Here is an 18,668-nt window from a genome sequence, read left to right on the forward strand (position 1 = left end):
GGGCACCAAGTTTCCAGGGCATGACCCTGGGAGGTTGGGAGCCATAGCTGTGAGTGGACTCGAAAGACACATTGGGGCAGCAGTAGAAGGCAGTTCTGAGGCGTGTTTGTGCTTCAGCTTTCATCAAGTTCCACAGAATGTCTTTAGTTTCTCAGTGTAGTGCATGACTGGCTTGGGCTTCTGTTCACCTGGTTCTTTGTTTTCGGTCTAGGTCCTCCCCTTGAACTGCCGTCCTTCTACATGACTCCATCACACCGCCAGGTTGTGTTTGAAGGAGACAGCCTTCCCTTCCAGTGTATGGCTTCCTATATAGACCAGGACATGCAAGTGCTGTGGTATCAGGATGGGCGCATTGTTGAGACCGATGAGTCTCAAGGGATCTTTGTGGAGAAAAGCATGATTCACAACTGCTCCTTGATTGCAAGGTACGGTGCTCTTGCGTTTGCTGCCCTTTGGACTTGCAGTGTCTAGCCAGAATTTGCCAATTGCTTCTTTTCCCCCCATTTAAAAACACCCTAGATAGGACATTCCTTTCTCTTGATTATTATTGTCACCCTTTTAAATTAGTTAACTATCTTCTCATCTAGTTTTGGAAGAACAAGCTGAATATAAAAGGGAAACACTAAAAGTTGAAGTCTTTTTCTTTGAACTTTTAAGAGGAAAATGTAAACTTTTAGTGCTAAACCTAAATGCTAGCCATTTCTGCTACTGAGCTTTTATTTGTCTTTTAGGAATCACTACTCTTTCACTATTTTGTCTTCTGAATAATGCTGTTTTAAGAAACTTTATCTCCCCTTTATATCCCCACCCACTCACTGCTAGTGTAAAAGTGTAACTAAGATGTCAATCCTGTGGTTGCTTGGTCAGAATGAACTCTATAACGTGTAAAACAGCCAAACACATGTGTGCTCCCCTTTCGGGATATGGTACTGAGTATCCTCTTGGTTTCTTCTCTCTTGCCCACTTGCCTGCCTAGAGCGTGCCTTGGATTTTCTCTAAAGTAAAACATCAGCTTCCACACTGCCAAGGCAGGGATACTGTAAGAAACTTGTGGAGAAAGTAAGGATTCTTGAAACCAAAAGTCAACTCTGGAACTTTGGGGTTGAATTCTCTATTTTACAGGCCACCCCCCGCCCCGCCCGCATATTTCCACTTAGTGTCTCCCAGTGTTTAGAATTGATGCTTTTGAACCCTTGCTCTCTTAGTCAAATAGCTGAGTTGTCTTAGGGGAGTCAGGACTCCTGACTACTTTTGTTTTGAGTATGGTTTTTTAAAAAAAGTCTCTAGAATAATAGTGTTGAGTTAAATCCCATACTTTATTATAAATGTACAGTGAAGGAAATACAGTGAAGGCATTAGATATTGGGCCAACTGTGGCCCACTGAGAACTGGCATTTCTAAGCAGTCGTATTGCAGATGATTATATATGCATTTAAATAATATCTTTCATGTTCGTGTTGCTTTTTAGCTTACAGAATCTAAAACATTTAGTCTCATGGAAAAGATTTATGACTTGATTCTTCTGGGTTCTGTTGTATTCGTCTTAGGAGAACTAAATTTTATTTGACTGGGCAGTTTGCTCGGCTAACGTGCGTGTAGCTCTGCGTCTCTGGTGCGTGGCAACTGAATGTGTGTGTCTGTGTTTAGTGAGCGCCTCACTGGGGTTTACACACAGGACTTCACAATGCTAGGGCTATGCCCTGCACCGAGCTGTATTCATAGCTCCCGAATGGATTCGCTGTGTAAGATGTCAGGCCTTTCCTTTGCTCCTTCTGCTCCTCTGACTTCTCAGGCTACCACAGTTGTATGTTTCTGGTGTTAGAGGAACCTTGGGCCACAGCCACTTACAAACGTCCCAGTGCCCTTCGTTCTTCCTATAGCAAATCCTCTTTAGTTTCTGTCCGCTTTTGCTCACTCTTTCTGTACCCCAGTCTCCACATCCCTGCACTTTATTAATATCTCATTAGGGTGGTGTACCGGGGCTTGGCCTCAGCAGCTGAACTCCTTACTAGAGTTGATGTTAATTGTAAGGAGTGATGCATTCATTGTTACACTGTCTTTGCTGTGGTGATAATTACACAGGCATATACATATGTCAAGATGCATCAAGTTATGCACTCTTAAGGAGTTTATTGTATATATATTAATTTATATATTAAATATATATTATATATTATTATATATATAAATATATATTAATTTATATATTAAATATATATTATATATAATTATATATAAATATATATTAATATATAATTAATTAATATTGTATATATAATAATTGACCCAGTGCTACAACAAAACTTTACAAATAATAGACTCTTCTATATACAAGAGCTTTGGTTAATTTAAAACTCTAAAGTTGTATGACTAAGGTGGATTTACTTTAAAAATCTGTTTCAGAAGTTATACTTAAAGTACATTCAATTTTTTATAGCAGCACAAAAAAAATAATTCTAAGAAAATTCTAAGAAAAACAACTTGGCCTAACGATTTTCTTGTTAGAAACACTTGACTGACATGACAGTCTTTCATATGAAGATGGAGCGCCCAGTCCCCAGAGTTCACCCCAGAATATGTAGAGAGAGGAAGCACATGGCTGTTGATGTGGGTGAGGTTGAAGCTTATTGATTCCCGATAGGTCTCCTGATGTCAGTCATCCTTCATCTGTAAGACTCCATGCTCAAGGTGTTCTTAGAAGATGAAATTCAGGCTGTTTCTTTCTTCTGGAATCTCCTTAAGTCTCGAGACCTGCTGCTGGACGATTCCTGAGACTTTTAGTCCAGTGGATGCTTTTAGACATTGAAAACATTGTTAAAAGTTATCCACAGGAACAGTTGGCCTAGTGTATGAAGAGCCATGGTTACAGAAGGGTGCCACCTATACTGGGGCACACACAGAATAATCCTCAGAAGCACTGGCATTGGTTAGACACCATGTGACTGCTAGCTACTAGTACAGTGTCCCCATCAAAACATGTCATATCTCTCGATGGCACTATGCTTTGAAATGTGGGACTTTATTTAGTGTGTAGTGGTCAAGTATTGTGTCAGGGTAGTATGGAGGAGGGCGCTGTCCTCTGCCCAAGCAGATTCTGTCAGAGTCCGAGCTGTCAGATTTGTTAGCAGCCAGCAGGCAGTTACCTCCCAAGTGGAATAATTGTTTATTTAGAAATAGTGTTAATTTTTTCTTGTTTTTAATTCTATTTTGTTTTAACTGTATCTTTCAAATGGCTAGGCTAGGAATTTGTTAGCACAAATTACTACACGGGGTATGTAGGTTTTTGCTTCTGAGCTTAGGCTGACCTCCTGGTCTTCTTGCCTCAGCCTTGGCCATGCTGGGATTTGAGGTGTGTACCACAACGACTACCTCAGTTTTTTTGGTTCTTTTTTTTTTTTTTTCCAGAGCTGGGGACCGAACCCAGGGCCTTGCGCTTCCTAGGCAAGCGCTCTACCACTGAGCTAAATCCCCAACCCCACCTCAGTTTTGAAATATATCTTACTAGTCGGAACTACATATACATAGATAGATAGATAGATAGATATAGATATAGATATGTAGATGTGTGGCCCATAGTAGTAAAGCTCTTGAGCTGGGTTTACAACCTGGATTATATATGGTTTTCATCACCATAATCTCTCTATGCTTCATCCTAGCTCATTATAGCCACATAACATAGAGATCTGTAGAGTTAATGGTTATTGAATAAAGAATTTCCCTTTTAATGTACTTTATCATTAAAATATTTATTGTAGCTCTTGACTTATTTAATTTCGGGAAGCTAATATTCGTTTTCTTTGATGATTCACAATGTGACAGTGCCTCAGAGCCTCTATTCGGATATTAGCCCTCGGTGATTTAGGAGAGCAGACAAATGTGTGTTCACTTCCAGACATAACTTGATAAGTTAATTAAGATGATACATGCTTTATGTCTAATTATTTCTTATCATTTGTGTCTACATAACAACAAAGTACAGTGAATCATATAGAGGAATAGAGGTTAATTGAAGGTTTTGACACTTGCTCTTTAATTAATAGTTTTTAGATTAGGGAATTATAATTTCATTTTGAGAATGAGATTTATTGACCATTATGTAGAGAGATACAGGTCTAAGGGGAAACATAGTTCCACATAGAAACTTCTTTGGGAGTCATTAATTGGTCATTTACTAATCATTCCTGGGATTTACATTTATTCAGAATGTATATGTGTATTTTTGCATGAATGCCACATTGTACATGTGGAGTTTGGAGGACTTTAAGGCAGGAGTTGATTCTCGCCACATGTCAGTTCTAGGAGTCAAATTAAAGTCACCCTGCCTGGCAAGCACCTTTGCCCACTGACCTCCCCTACCCTCATTTTTATTATAAGTTTTCTCCACGAAGTATTTCCCATTAAACACTATTTGCTTTCATATGTGAGCATGTATTATGGTCATCATGTGCATGCAGTACCTTTGACCAGAAGAGGTCAGTAGATGCCCTGAAATGGGAGGTACAGATCCTTTGTGAGCTCCTACGTGGGTTGCTGAGAATTGAGCCTTGTTCTGCTTTAAGAGAACCAACTGCCCTTAACCACTGAGCCATTTCTCCGCCTTGTCTTCTTCAGTGCTTTTTTTTTTTCAAATCACTTCCTAATTGACCTTTCCTCGTGACTATTCTGTTCAGTCTTTGAAATGGTGCGACTTACAGGAATGTTTGCACTTCTGCGCTGTGGGTTCTGTGCCTTACCGTGCTTCAGGAATGCCTGTGTGTTACAAAGCATTGCACTCTGTTCCTGCCCCTCTCTTGGCTCTCCATCTTCAGGATCCCAGTTGTTTCTCACCCTCTAAAGTGTTTTTTCCCCCTGTTTTTTGTGCAGTGCCCTGACCATTTCTAACATTCAAGCCGGGTCTACTGGAAATTGGGGCTGTCATATTCAGACCAAACGTGGGAATAATACAAGAACTGTTGATATTGTGGTACTAGAAAGCTCTGCCCAATACTGTCCACCGGAGAGGGTTGTGAACAACAAAGGTGATTTCAGGTTGGTGACATGGAAAATACTAGAAAGACTATTTTCCTAAAGCTTTGTATTTTCAAAGACACATAATTGGTCTTTCAACTTCAGTAACAAAACTCTGTGTGTGTGTGTGTGTGTGTGTGTGTGTGTGTGTGTGAGTGTGTGTGAGAGTGTGTATGTGCGTGCGCGTGCGTGTGTGTGTCCATATACACACAAATGGATACTCATATATAGGTATATGTCTAAGGAATATTCTTTGCAGTGATAATTTTAGAATTATTTATGGAAAAAAATGATACTTGAACTTTTTTTTTTTTGCTAACTATTAAGGACCCTCTGGAAGGATAATCATTTTGGGGGAAAAAAGTCCTTATAAAATTTTCCTACGTGCATGCAGTGTATCTTGGTCCCATCCGCTCTTGCTCTCTCCCTTCACCTTATTGGATGGCTTGTTACAAGTGTCACAGACTCCTGCATTCGGGAGTCAGCTTCTGACAGGTTGATGAGACTGTCGTATTTTTTTCCAATAATCTTTATGATGAACCCTGAAAGGGGCATGCACCTGGATGGCCTCAAACTCACAGGGACCCACCTGCCGGGATCAGTGCGGGGACTAAAGGTGTGCACCACCACCATCACCCAGGTGTTTGGTCTTAAGCCATTTAGTCATATAACACATCATCAGGGGAGACACAGACCTACCTTTCTGCCCCCATTCAATAATTATTACAAGTGAGTGAGGAGGAATTTAAGAAGGAACGTGGTTTCATAGCTTGAAACAGTTGCTGGGACCGGGTAGGTTCCGGGGCCATTGGAAACGCTGCAGAAGCAGTTGAGACCCGGAAAGTTTCGGGCCTGTAGCGTTGACAGCTTTCCCTGAGGCTTTCTTTCTTACTGTGAGAGTTGTTACTCATCTTTCCAGATAAATTACCCTATCCTAGTGTTTAGAGGTTTTTAATAATGAGTTTTTAGTGTAAGCAAAAGAAATAACATTGCTTCTTAAAATCTATATTTAATACTAAGTTTGCATTGTTTCTGGTGGGCGGGGGGCTATTGTTACCTCTTGGCTGTAGCCCCAATAGTTTCAGAGTAAGAAGGACTTGTTAGTGTTAGTGTTCGTCTTTCCAATCTGTGGAATACTGCAGTGGTTATGTCTTTCGATCAATATATTCTACATTTCTGTTTTTTTCTGCCTTCCTAAGGGGTGTGTGTGTGTGTGTGTGTGTGTGTGTGTGTAATTCGTCATTCATCATTGCCACTGTGACTTTCATGTACATTGAACATGATGCTTACACCGAGTACTTCAGAACATAATGTGCAGCATTTGTTAATTTTGTGACATTCAACATCTTTTATGAGGTAATAATAATGCTTTCCACTTAGGTTGGGTTTTTGTCTCTGTTCAGTTTGGAGTGTTTTATGTGTTTAATTGATTGCAGTGGATCGCTTATCTTCTGACGCTCCGTAAGGTGTTGCAGTATGAAAAGCACTGCTGCGTTAGTGGTGTTTGGGTTGGGGTGGCTCGGTTTGTTTACGTAGGTTTTGATTATGGTTTCTGTTTTGGTATGACTGCCTCAGCAGCCCCACTGCCATGCATCAGTTATAGGTTGTATTAAGTATGCACAACCTCATTTTTGATTTTAGAGAAATAGAGTTCACATACCAAAGGTTTCTCCCAGCTCTGAGGGGTGATGTGCAACATCAGCAGGTCTGAGTGACTCCTGGTCCAGTAACTCCTCACTGATAAATTACACTGAACACTGATGGTGCTGTCGAGTACACATAATTGGAGCTCAAAGGTAAATGACATAGTCAGGTTCTGGAGGAATCCATGAGTAAGCTTCACACACAGTCACTTCTCCAGTAGAATGAAAACAGCAGACAACAGCCTTCACGCAGGTTTCTGCCAAGGAGAACTCCTCAGAGCCACAGTACCCACGGCTGCTGTTAAGTGATGCTGAGTGCTAGATTCTCTCTGGTCCTTTGGGTTCTCCCCAGACCTCCCTCAGACTGCAGAAGGGAAGCTGGTCTTCAGCTAATCCTGCAGGATAGGCACAGCTGGTTACAGTAACAGGCAGCTACCACCCCCACCCCACCCTTACCCCAGTTCCCACAGCCACTGAGGAGGTCAGTTGTGCAAACAGGTTTTTCAGGATGGCACTGAAGGACCTGCTGTAGCATTTTTACTTGTCAAATTTCCTAGCCATACTTGTACAAAAGACCAAGTTCTGTCTTTATTGAGCAAGGACCTTCTCTTGTGTCCTACTTCCTACTTGTTGTATAATGCCAAAGATACAATAACACTTATTAAACAGAAAAATAATCTGATTCATAACACCAGTTTTCACTTGTCATGGGGTTCATATAATTTCCTTGAACATTCATAGCAGCATTTAGATTTTAGATCCTTATTTTTGAAAAATTATTACATTATGCTATCAAAATATTCTCAGATGAGAGACTGGATAAATGCATCCTCCATAGACCCATTGTAACTTTTTTTTTGTCTTAAGTTTGTGTGTGTGTGTGTGTGTGTGTGTGTGTGTGAGAGAGAGAGAGAGAGAGAGACAGAGACAGAGACAGAGACAGAGAGAGAGAGAGAGAGAGAGAGAGAGAGAGAGAGAGAGTGTTTTCTCTGTGATCATATTCATGTCCTAATTCTTGCCTTTTTACTAGCCCCTGCCATTCTGGGCTTTCTTAGACTGTTTTGTTTCTACCTGTATAGGTGGCCCAGAACACTGGCAGGCATCACAGCATATCTCCAGTGTACCCGGAACAGCCACAGCAGTGGGGTCTATCCTGGAAACACACAGGATGAAAGGAAGGCATGGCGCAGATGTGACAGAGGTGGCTTTTGGGCAGATGATGATTATTCTCGGTGCCAGTATGCAAATGATGTCACTAGAGTTCTGTATATGTTCAATCAGGTAACTATAGGACATTCTAATTCACTTACGTTAAGCACGAAATATGGTATTTTTACATGCCAGATAAGAGTAAGTGTGGGATGAAAATTCCTTTATATCTCTGCTCTGTGAGGCCCTATCTTTTTCTGTTACTGCTGGACCAGCCGGAGTCTCAGATTTATCTGGGATTCTGACTGTATATCTTCATAACCCCTTTATCAGAAGCAATCCCTGCGAATTCTCTGCTGACTCTCATTGTTGTTGCTTCTGTGAACTGTTATTAACCTTCCCTCTCCCAATGTGGGGTCTGTTTTAGCAGTTTCTCTATTCCTCAGTTCCAGCTTAACTCTTCTATGGCAGTTGTTGCTGTCACAGTGTCAGTAAATTAAAAACATAGGCATAGAGATAGTACTAAGTAAGTAAGGGGTGTGTGTCCCTTTGGGCAGTGAGGGGTGTGTCCACCTCTCTCAGCTAGAGAACTGGGACCTGCTTTTCCTCAATAACTGGGAGAGATTCTGTATAGAATTTGGTTAAACAAAGCATAGATAGAGCTCTGTGTTTTCCCATGTGTCTTTAAGCATTCCTTTGTTTCTTTCTCAGTTTAATTTATCCTCCCCTCCCGCAGTATATTTTTTAACAAAATCTAACTCTTTTTTTTTTTTTTATTGAGTATTTCTTATATACATTTCAAGTGTTATTCCCTTTCCCGGTTTCCGGGCAAACATCCCCCTCCCCCCTCCCCTTCCTTATGGGTGTCCCCCTCCCAACCCTCCCCCCATTGCCGCCCTCCCCCCATAGTCTAGTTCACTGGGGGTTCAGTCTTAGCAGGACCCAGGGCTTCCCCTTCCACTGGTGCTCTTACTAGGATATTCATTGCTACCTATGGGGTCAGAGTCCAGGGTCAGTCCATGTATAGTATTTAGGTAGTGGCTTAGGCCCTGGAAGCTCTGGTTGCTTGACATTGTTGTACTTTTGGGGTCTCGAGCCCCTTCAAGCTCTTCCAGTTCTTTCTCTGATCCCTTCAACGGGGGACCTATTCTCAGTTCAGTGGTTTGCTGCTGGCATTCGCCTCTGTATTTGCTGTATTCTGGCTGTGTCTCTCAGGAGTGATCTACATCCGGCTCCTGTCGGTCTGCACTTCTTTGCTTCATCCATCTTGTCCAATTGGGTGGCTGTATATATATGGGCCACCTGTGGGGCAGGCTCTGAATGGGTGTTCCTTCAGTCTCTGTTTTAATCTTTGCCTCTCCCTTCCCAGCCAAGGGTATTCTTTTTCCTCATTTAAAGAAGGAGTGAAGCATTCACAACAAAATCTAACTCTTGAATTTGAAAGACTATTTGATAATTGGTTTTAACTCTCAGTAGATGTGGTGAGTGGGTTAACAGTGTCAGCATTAATAGTCCTTTTGGACTGCCTTTCTCAATAGATGCCCCTCAATCTTACGAATGCGGTAGCTACGGCTCGGCAGCTGCTGGCTTACACAGTAGAGGCTGCCAACTTCTCGGACAAAATGGATGTTATATTTGTGGCTGAAATGATAGAAAAGTTTGGAAGATTTACCAAAGAGGAAAAATCAAAAGAGGTAAGTTCCTAAATTCAGACTTGCAGTGTAAATGTCAGCCAATGGTGGCCTCTAATGGGATAGAGTGGAGTGCTTATTTTTAAAACTGGTTTATGCTTTCCGTATTTGGACTTCATACACCTTTTTGATTTCCAAACTTGTCATTGCAAAGCTTATGCACCAGTAGTGATAGGGACCTGTGTATCTGGGAGATGGTGATGAGCTGTTAGTTTCTGAACTCCGAGGAGCTCTGTATCGCAGAGGGAGGTACAGGGAAGAAGCAGCCTCCACCCTGTTTCTGGTAGCCTCTGGGAGTCCCATTGTCTACACAGGCTTGTGCCCCTCTCACTGTTTTAGTCACCTGGACAGTGTTTTAAACCTCCCTGTCATATATATTTCATTATATAACAGAAATGAGAGTCTCTGAGGAACTTACATATACCTATATGAAACGTCATGGTACCTATAGACGTGTTCAATTTCTGTGTCCAATAAAAGAAGTCATGATTTTTGAGAAGATATGTATTTAAATAGTGATGTTAAAACTGTGATGTTTGTCAACGTGTCATTTTTAGAGGGCAGTCATACCTCCAGATTTCAGAGCAGCAAATAAAAGAAAAATATTTAAGTTTTGAGGCAAAGGTAAGTAATGTTCATTTAAGCTGTGGTTTTTGAGCTCTTTAAGAACTTTGTACACTGTTTCTCCTATGATATAACCACTTAACTGAGATGGGTTTAAAGGCAGTCAAGTACACACTGAAGCCAGTTAAAGTGAAGTAGTGTATCAGTGTTCAGTTAGGCTGAACTGAACACAGATCGTGGGAGTCATCACAAAGGACCCGGAAGTATGTTCTGTAGTGCGCTGTTTGCTCTCAGCCATGTCCTATCTTGTACCACTGGGGACTTCCTAGCTAAACACCACAGATTCATTGCTGGTAGTGTTTTAGATAAATAATATGCCCTCTTTGTCTACATCATTTAACCAAGGATTTTCTTCCCTTTTTTAGAATATTGCAGTCTTGCATGTTGCTAGCGACTTGGTAACTGCAGCCCTCCTGCAGTTGGCGTGTACTTGATAGGGTGTAGTTAATGAAGGAGGGAAAATGGTATGTGTATATAAATGGAACTTGGGTAATAGGCAACTTTGAGGGACAGTGAGACTTTTCAGTGCTGTGGTCTGAACTCACGGACCCTGGTTTTCAGATAAACTGTCCCAGGCTGTTGGCAGCAACCACTTCCCCTGGGAAGCTTTGTTAGCCCTGGGAGAAACTGTTTGGATTTGACGGGTGCTGTTACCCTCCGTTGTTGCTGATAATCACAGGGTAGCTGCCCACACGATTGCTATTGCTCTCAGAAAGTGGAGTGCTTCGAGTTATCGGAATAATTACAGTGACATTTGGAATGTGAGCTCTGAAACATTGTAATGTCTGTGCTGCAGTTGGATGTGAAGAACTGCTTTTCAGTTCTCAGCTTATAAAGGGCAGTGTGGAGGCTGGCGAGATGGCCCAGCAGGTAAAAATGCTGCCAGTGCAAGCCCGATTGATAACAGAACTTAAGGTAGAAGGAGAGAGAAGCAATTCCTGAACACTGTCCGCTGCCTACAAACACACACGCCCTAGGGCATGCACTCACCTGGAGTCACACATGGACAGAGGACACAAGAGTGACAATAATAAATACAACTTTAAAAAAATTAAAGCACAACACAATGAGCAGGGTGGCGCTGTGAGCTGAGTAACAGTGCCTGGTGCTTCTGGTGCCTGCTTCCCTGTCTTGGCTGACAGTGTCTTCTTGGGTTATGACCTAATGGTTATCATGGGCTTTTTTCACTTCTAAAACTAGGATGGTATTGGTTCTGTTTAGCTTACAGAGTTTCTATACAGGAGTAAAGGAACTGAGGAGAAACAGTGTGGCACAGTAATTTCCAAGCCTGGGTCTCCTTTTATGGGATTCTGAAGGTTCCCATCTCGGAATGGATGTCTTTATTATTGGACAGCATTGTGGGTCTGACCCACGGCCTCCTGCCTTCTGATCTCCAGCCCGATCTAAGAACTACTCAGGGCTTCAGGTAGTTTTCTGAACATTTCATTGGCGGGTGTTTTTGTCTCTTTCTGGTTAATACAGTAAAGTTTACAGTTTTCATCAAAAAGAATTGATGTCAACCTATCAAAAATCAAAGGAAAAATAGGCTTCATGATTGAATCCTGGAAGTATACACTGATTCCCTGTGACTTGGAAACACCATCCTGTACAGTCCTTTGGGAACTGCGGGCTTTGCCTTTCACTGGTTATTAGGGTAATAAGTAGAAATCATGGGATTTAAGGACTGTGCTTTAAGTTAATTACCACTGCATTAAATTATGATAAGATGGCCTGAGATGCAGATACATAAGATATGACAGTATTAAACGCCTTCTCAAGTGCGTCCTGCCAGGCCTGTGCATGGCTGTGGCCCATGCTTCTGTACACAGCTCACAGATTGCTGTTGTTCTGAAAACCAAGGTTGAGTTCAGCCACTTTAAACCAGGAGCATGGCTACTGAGAGACACCACCAGGACAGACCTAAAAGGTGGATTTAGTGGCCATAAAAAGGCAGCCAAATTTCCCTGTCTGGGGATAAATGTGTCCTCTGTATTTACTGGAGGAGGTTTTCTTATGAAGCCAATACTTAATGTGTCTGATGAGAAAGAGGTTCGTGAACAGCAGGATTGGTTTTGCCTTCAAGTCCTTTTCTGCGCTTCAGTTTACTGTGTGAACAAAGGGCCCCTGTGGGTTCACTCAGCACATTTTTGTGCATTCTATCTACCCATTTGTATTTGTGCACATACACTATAGTAATGTAGCCGTCCATGCTGGTGCTTCTGGTTACCTTTGTTTCCAGTGTTTCCCAGCTCTTTCACCTAGTCGTACTTGCCACGCTTTGCTCACTAAGCTTTTCTAAGACCCAGTGCTTGGTAGTGTGAGCCTCCTGAAGAAGTCACCTGCTGTGTTCCTAACACAGATGGCTCTCCTTGTCTCCGCCTGTGCGTGAGTCTGTTACCCTAGGATGGGTTCAGGGAATCTGCTGCAAGATTTCTTCAGCAGAGTCTCTGAGAGGGGCTGCCGAGTCTCCTTTTTTTACATTATATTGTTCATTTAAATTTTTTCCCTTTGGGATTAGGCGCCTGTGAACATTTTATTGGAGTGTTGAAAATGTTATTGTTAGCTCCTGTCTCATCTTCTCACCTAACTGGGAGGATTTTCAGTCCTCAATCTTATTTATATAGCCTGTGGGTTTAGTTTTCTCTCCCACCTCTCCCCACCCAGCCTCCTCCCCTCCCTCAGCAATGGAGTATTTAAGAGCTGACTTTACTTGCTGTGTTTTACATAATTTTTCCAAACAAAAAGAACTTTTTTAGGGCTGGTTCATTGGGTGATGGAGCCCGGTGCTAAACCTGGAAACCCAAGTTGGAGCCTGTACGCACATTATCTGCAGGAGATAGAGAGCCAACGAGAATGACTGCTTTAGCGGACAATGAGCCATTTTTCTCATCCTTCCATGCTGAATGGCTAAGAACTCAGGAAAGGGATTTGTCACCAGAATATTTCCTTTAGCAGATAGTCACAAAATACCCCATGCTTCTGTGACTCAGTTATGCAAAGAATTCAGAATCTGTCATAGTTGTGGGGAAGCTCCAGTAGATCAGAAAATAATCCTGAAAGCCCACATACAGGTATAAGAAAGAAAAGTAGGATGGAACTATGGCCTATGTTAAGCATGGGTTTTCTAGGGTTCTACTTTGTAGGGCGCCAGAGTCATGAAAGGATCAGAAGAAGAATCAGGGTGTGTGTGTGTGTGTGTGTGTGTGTGTGTGTGTGTGTGTGTGTGTGTGTGTGTGAGATCAAAAAGAACTTCTCAGAGCTGCTTTGTGACTTCTACTATGTGGGTCATTCTTTCCTTTATATAAGTGATTAGCTTCTTTCAGATCCTGGCATGACCTGGAGGTCAGAGTGTTTGGTTCACGTCATAACCATAGGGCTTCAGGAGTGGTGACATGACTGTCAGGCTTCACTGTCAGATCCTCAGAAAGTTCGTGTGCTTAATTCTGTAAAAAATAAAATATAAAGCCCATTTCATTAAAATCATGCTATTCTGTAGTAGCTCATATTTGTGGCTTTGCCTTAGTGCAATCAGGGCTTTTGTGTATTTTATCTCTGAAGTTTTCATAACCAAAGCAATTCAATTCAGATGGTCACTGAGCGTGTCTGAGGGCTTCATCACACTGCCTGTTAAATTTTTTGCATAAAATCCTGAAGTAACAGCAAACCAGAATGGTAGAACATAAAACACATTATTCCAGCCATTCTCAATTTGCATGTAAGGATGGAGTTCATTAGTTCATTTTTGTAAATGTCTGATTGATCTGATTGGCAGGTACAGAAAATGGTGTAGGAGTCTGTAGCCATCTTCTATACTCAGAAATAAGGGTCCTTACCAGCGCAGTACCTGTTAGTAGGAAAGTGTAGGATATGGGTGGCCCATGTTTTTTATGACGTTAAATGAGTGACATTGTACAGATTAGCCATGGCTTTCCTATCCTTTCCTATCCTTTCCCCTGTTTTTGCCTTTCTCTCCCCTCCCTCCTTTTCTTCCGCCTGTTTGCCTTCCCCTCCTTTTTCTCCAGTTACTCATCTTTCTCTTGTTCTTGTTCCTTTCTCTTGTGCCTGCCCTCCGCTCTTCATTTCCTCTTCCCTCCTCTCCTCCTTTCCACTTCCTCCTCTTCTTACTCTTCCTCCTTATTTGACAGGAGGTCTCACTGCTGCCCAAGTTGGTCTTCCCAGCTTTTGGACACAAAGAGTCCTCCAGTTCCGCCTTCCACATGTCTGGCTTGTAACCACTGTGCCTGCCCAGTTCCTCTTAACTGTTCTGTCAGTTGACCCCGATACTGCTTCATGCTTGGAGGAACGCGGGAGGAGCGTGGGAGTCAGTGGAAATGGAATGTTTTGATTATATGTCATCATTCTCTGTCACATTTTTACCCTGATAAGTCTGTCATGGCAGTGATTTCAGTGGGAATCACATTTTCAAATGAGAATTCCAAGGTTGTTTTCTTTCTGTGCTATAAGCTGGAAAGTGGAGCATGTGTGATTCTTCCAGTGCTCCATTTCCACGGCTCAGCATAGCGAGCCACAGTCGGTCAGTGTTTATTTAGTGATTATGTAAGTGAGCACCACTAGTGAACATTGACCCACGAATTAAATGACCATTGATAGCTATTGGCAGTTTGGCTAGTCTTGCACAGATACTAAGGTATATATGGAAATACATTTTAGTCTCCTGACTATAGGGAATTAAAGTCGGAATGAAGCTTTGATGTTCTGTGCAGTACAAAGTTAGGGACTTTTTAATAGTTAGACCCAGGTTTGTGATAGATAACAGGCATTAAGCCCTCATATTTAAAAACAGATATACAAAGTGCCCCCACCTCCTTTCCTACCATCCGAAGGAAGTCTCGTATTGTGGTTGAAGAAACACACATGCAGCAGGCACCCTGAGAAACAAGGGGGAGAACTCAGAAGCTGAAAAGTCCAGTCTTTTCTGTAGGGCCTCTGAAGAGTTTTTCTCCTAATGTAAGATGTGAAGAAAGTTAAGCCGATTGGCCCACAACTATTTCACGACAGATCGTGAGCAGTCCTTGAGCTTGGTCTTCAGCGGGGAGTCTGCTGGTGGGACACAAAAGCATACAAGAACTTTGAGTTGCCAGGCTTTTGTCTCCAGTCAGACATTGAAGAAGAAGCTGGCCATCTTGGAAATTCACCCCCTTTATTACCTAGCCATGGTCCCCCTTCCTATCTGTCTGCCTAACAGGAAGTCTGTCTATTAAGGGGCCGGAATAGAACCGTGCCAATGTGAATGATGGTGATGCAGACAGCCATTTGCTGATGGTATGTTTGGAGAACTTGTCATATGTGAAGTAGCATCTTATAGAGGTGACCCCCAAAAGAAATCCAAGATGAGCCTCCAAAATGATAAGTCTAGGGGTCCTCATCAGGTTTCTTTACTCTGCCAGTTAACTCTGCAGAGAAAATCTGAAGAACGAGGTGCCCTCATATGGCTCTGGCCAATACAAAGCCTTCTGTTTTAGAAAGCAGGCCTGCTTCAGGGACCAAAATGGTTATTTATCTTTACCTTTCCCCCCAAGTAACTAGTAAAATAATGAAAAAGGCCAGCATCGTTTTCGTTCTTGCTGTGTGTGAGGCTTGGTTTTGGGAGCCTGATATTTGTTGCTGGCACTTAAATGTGCAGAAGGCACTGGACTGTAGTTCCCTCCCTCTGGGTCAGAGAGGGGCCTGTCTGGCCGGTCATCCAGAGTGCTGGTATTCACCCACCCTCTGAGATTGCTCTGCCATGGTCATAGAGTGAGCATCTGGTGCTTTTCCTTTGACTTGTCTTCTAAGTGGACCATGGTAGGGTAGACTGGACTTCTCCCTAACCCTCCACAGCCGTCTTATTCATACTTCTTGTACAGAGTATTGGATGCAGAACAGTGTTGAGGGCCTTAGCTGGGCTCTTCTGGGATGATCCAAAGCCATTTGCTGGCTTTCTGGCTTGGCATTGCAGCTTAACGCCACTGATGCTTGCCTTGTGGTGTGAGAACAAGCTGGCTTGCAAAGCTCTGCTCCAGCCTCTGGAATGCTTTTTTTTCTCGTTTCCTCTGCCAGGATCTCTCTTCATGAACATCTGATGCTGTTCCGAACTCCCTTGAGGTGGGTGGGTCTCTTTAGCAAACAGGCTGCTGAGTGTATTTCCTGTGGTAACTTGACTGCAGTAACCAGGAAGTCAGTGATCTGTTCCTGCTACTGCCTCATGCTGGTACCTATAAAGTGCAATTGAACAAGTGAGAGCCGAGTAGATGCAAGGAGCAGAGGAGAGGGAGGAGCGCCTCCTAGGGTCAGTCGTTACATGGCTTTGGGCACTCTGGCACTCTTTGACTTGTGAAGAATGGAGGGTGTTCCTTCACAGTGGGGAAATCACACATGTACACAGTACACTTTGGGTACTGGGGGGTGGTGAAGGTGATTGGTATTTTGAATACTCCAGGAGATGGAAGAGATAGTGTAGGTAGTGTGTGTAATTAATAGGAGTTTAGTCTGATGCACATAAAGTGTTCATAATGGTTTTCTAGGTGATGAACTGAAGTCTGTCTCTGACAGTGTGTCACATTCTCCTCCTTAATTAATCTAATTGCTTTTCTTTTCCTCTGAGATGATACACAGCAGTCTTGTCACCAGTGATGTAGTGGCTACTTAAGTACTGTTTGGAGCTAAATATTACCAAATGGCCATAATTGAGCATGCTGTTCCTATCCAAGGGTTTTCATGAGAAACACGTACTGTTTTCATACATCAGATCTATACAGAAGCCAATCTCATCCTTTAAAACTTTTTTTTTCATTTTAAGTTTTTATTTTGAGTCTGTTCAGCAGCTTGCCTTGGCTTTTAACATCTTTCTCTCCTCTCTGGTCTGTCCTGTAGCTTGGTGATGTGATGGTTGATGTGGCAAGCAACATCATGTTGGCTGATGAGCGGGTGCTGTGGCTGGCACAGAGGGAGGCAAAGGCCTGCAGCCGAATTGTCCAGTGTCTGCAGCGCATTGCCACACATCGCCTGGCCAGTGGGGCTCACGTGTACTCCACAGTAAGTACAGCATCGTCATAGGCCCGCAGGAGGATTTGCATATGGCCACTCCAACCTAGAAAGGCCTCGTCTCTACCCTCTCATGGTGTCACTGTCTCTGCTACTGCTGATAAGCACAGAATGTCTTTCTCTGAAACCATTTGAGAAGTTAATTTTGCTTCTGAGTAATCTGTTTTCTCAGAAACTGGGAAATACGTTTGTATTATGTAATTTGAATGGCTGTCACTGTCTAATTCACTGAAGTGAATTCTACAACAAAAATAAGAACTATTTGTATGGCTCTCCTGGCATGCCACCCACTGTCCATCCAAGGTAATTCTCAGTTCTGAGCGCCAAGGATGTTGCAGGAGAATGTCTGATAGCTTGCCTCGGGCTCCATCCTAAAGGGCTGGGCTGCCCTCCAACATTTGGAAGCAGTTAGTACAGTATAATAACCTCTAGTTAAATAGCATTAAATTATGCTCATGCTAAGTTGAACTTGTAAATTTTTTTGTGTACTGCTTATATTTGTTCTAAAAATGTGATAAATAAATGTCTTATTCCCTTAGCTATCGTTCTGTGATCTGATTAATGGTTTTCAGCTCCTGACTATTCCAGGGAAGTTGAGTGTTCTATGGTTCCTGAAGCCGTTTTGATCATCCTGTGCATTATTGTACAGTTAGCTCAATTAAGGTTAGAATTCTGTCCCCAAATAATTATGTAATTAGAGGCATAATGTAGCTGTTGTCTCACCGCTAGGTTCATGGCAGTTTTGCTCTTGGATGCAGGGCCTGACTTGAGGCCAACTTGTCTTCAATAGCCTCCCCAGCTGTTTACACCTGGTCCCGTCTTACAGCCTTCCTTATTACTTAGCTGTACCTCCCAGGTCCTTCTGCCATAGAAGGGCATCATAAAAGTGATGGCACATGAGTGAAGGCCATTTCTGCATGTAAAACAGGCTCCAAGAGTTACACATCTGCTTACACAGCTGCCTTCCTTATTCCTGGTAAAACATTCTAAGACCCCAGTGCATGCCTGAAGCCATGGGTAGTCAAGAGCCCTGCATATGCCATTTTATCCTCTGTGTTCATACCTGCTAAGCCCAGCTTATAAATCAGGCACAATAAGAGATTGATATAACACCAATGGTAGCGTGGAACAATTCTAACAGTGAGGAAAGATATTTATGAGTATTATAGCTGGAAATTTCTACCTAGTACTTTAAGATGATGGTTGACTACGGCTATCTGAGCCTGGAGGAAGTAAACCAAGGAAAGGGTGAGGGTGGGGGTTGGTAGAACAAGTCAAGATGGTGTATGAGAATATGAAGACAAGGGCTTCTCCAGAAGGACAGCTTTCTTATTCCTCGGGGAAATTCCATCCACCAATTGTGGTTGATGTGAAATTTCAGAAACTCTACTGGATTTTTGTGCATTGTTACCAGCAGTTATTTGGAGTATATGTTATTAGTTTATATGTGTAATTAATGCTGATTTTACAGGGTTACTGTGTGAAGCCAAAGCTAATGCGTATATAATCG

At 42.5% G+C, this 18,668-nt stretch overlaps 1 protein-coding gene across 1 annotated transcript in view; it reads left to right on the forward strand.

Annotated features, from left to right (window-relative positions):
- The window catches only part of Adgra3 (adhesion G protein-coupled receptor A3), a 103,532-nt gene that overhangs the window by 49,946 nt on the left and 34,918 nt on the right, over positions 1-18,668 (forward strand). The window contains exons 7-11 of the mRNA XM_039092758.2: positions 212-425; positions 4,864-5,028; positions 7,730-7,931; positions 9,338-9,493; positions 16,988-17,149. Coding sequence (XP_038948686.1) covers positions 212-425; positions 4,864-5,028; positions 7,730-7,931; positions 9,338-9,493; positions 16,988-17,149 — 899 coding nt within the window. The remainder of the gene's footprint in view (positions 1-211; positions 426-4,863; positions 5,029-7,729; positions 7,932-9,337; positions 9,494-16,987; positions 17,150-18,668) is intronic.

This window comes from Rattus norvegicus, chromosome 14, assembly GCF_036323735.1.
Source record: "Rattus norvegicus strain BN/NHsdMcwi chromosome 14, GRCr8, whole genome shotgun sequence".
Lineage (NCBI taxonomy): Eukaryota > Metazoa > Chordata > Mammalia > Rodentia > Muridae > Rattus > Rattus norvegicus.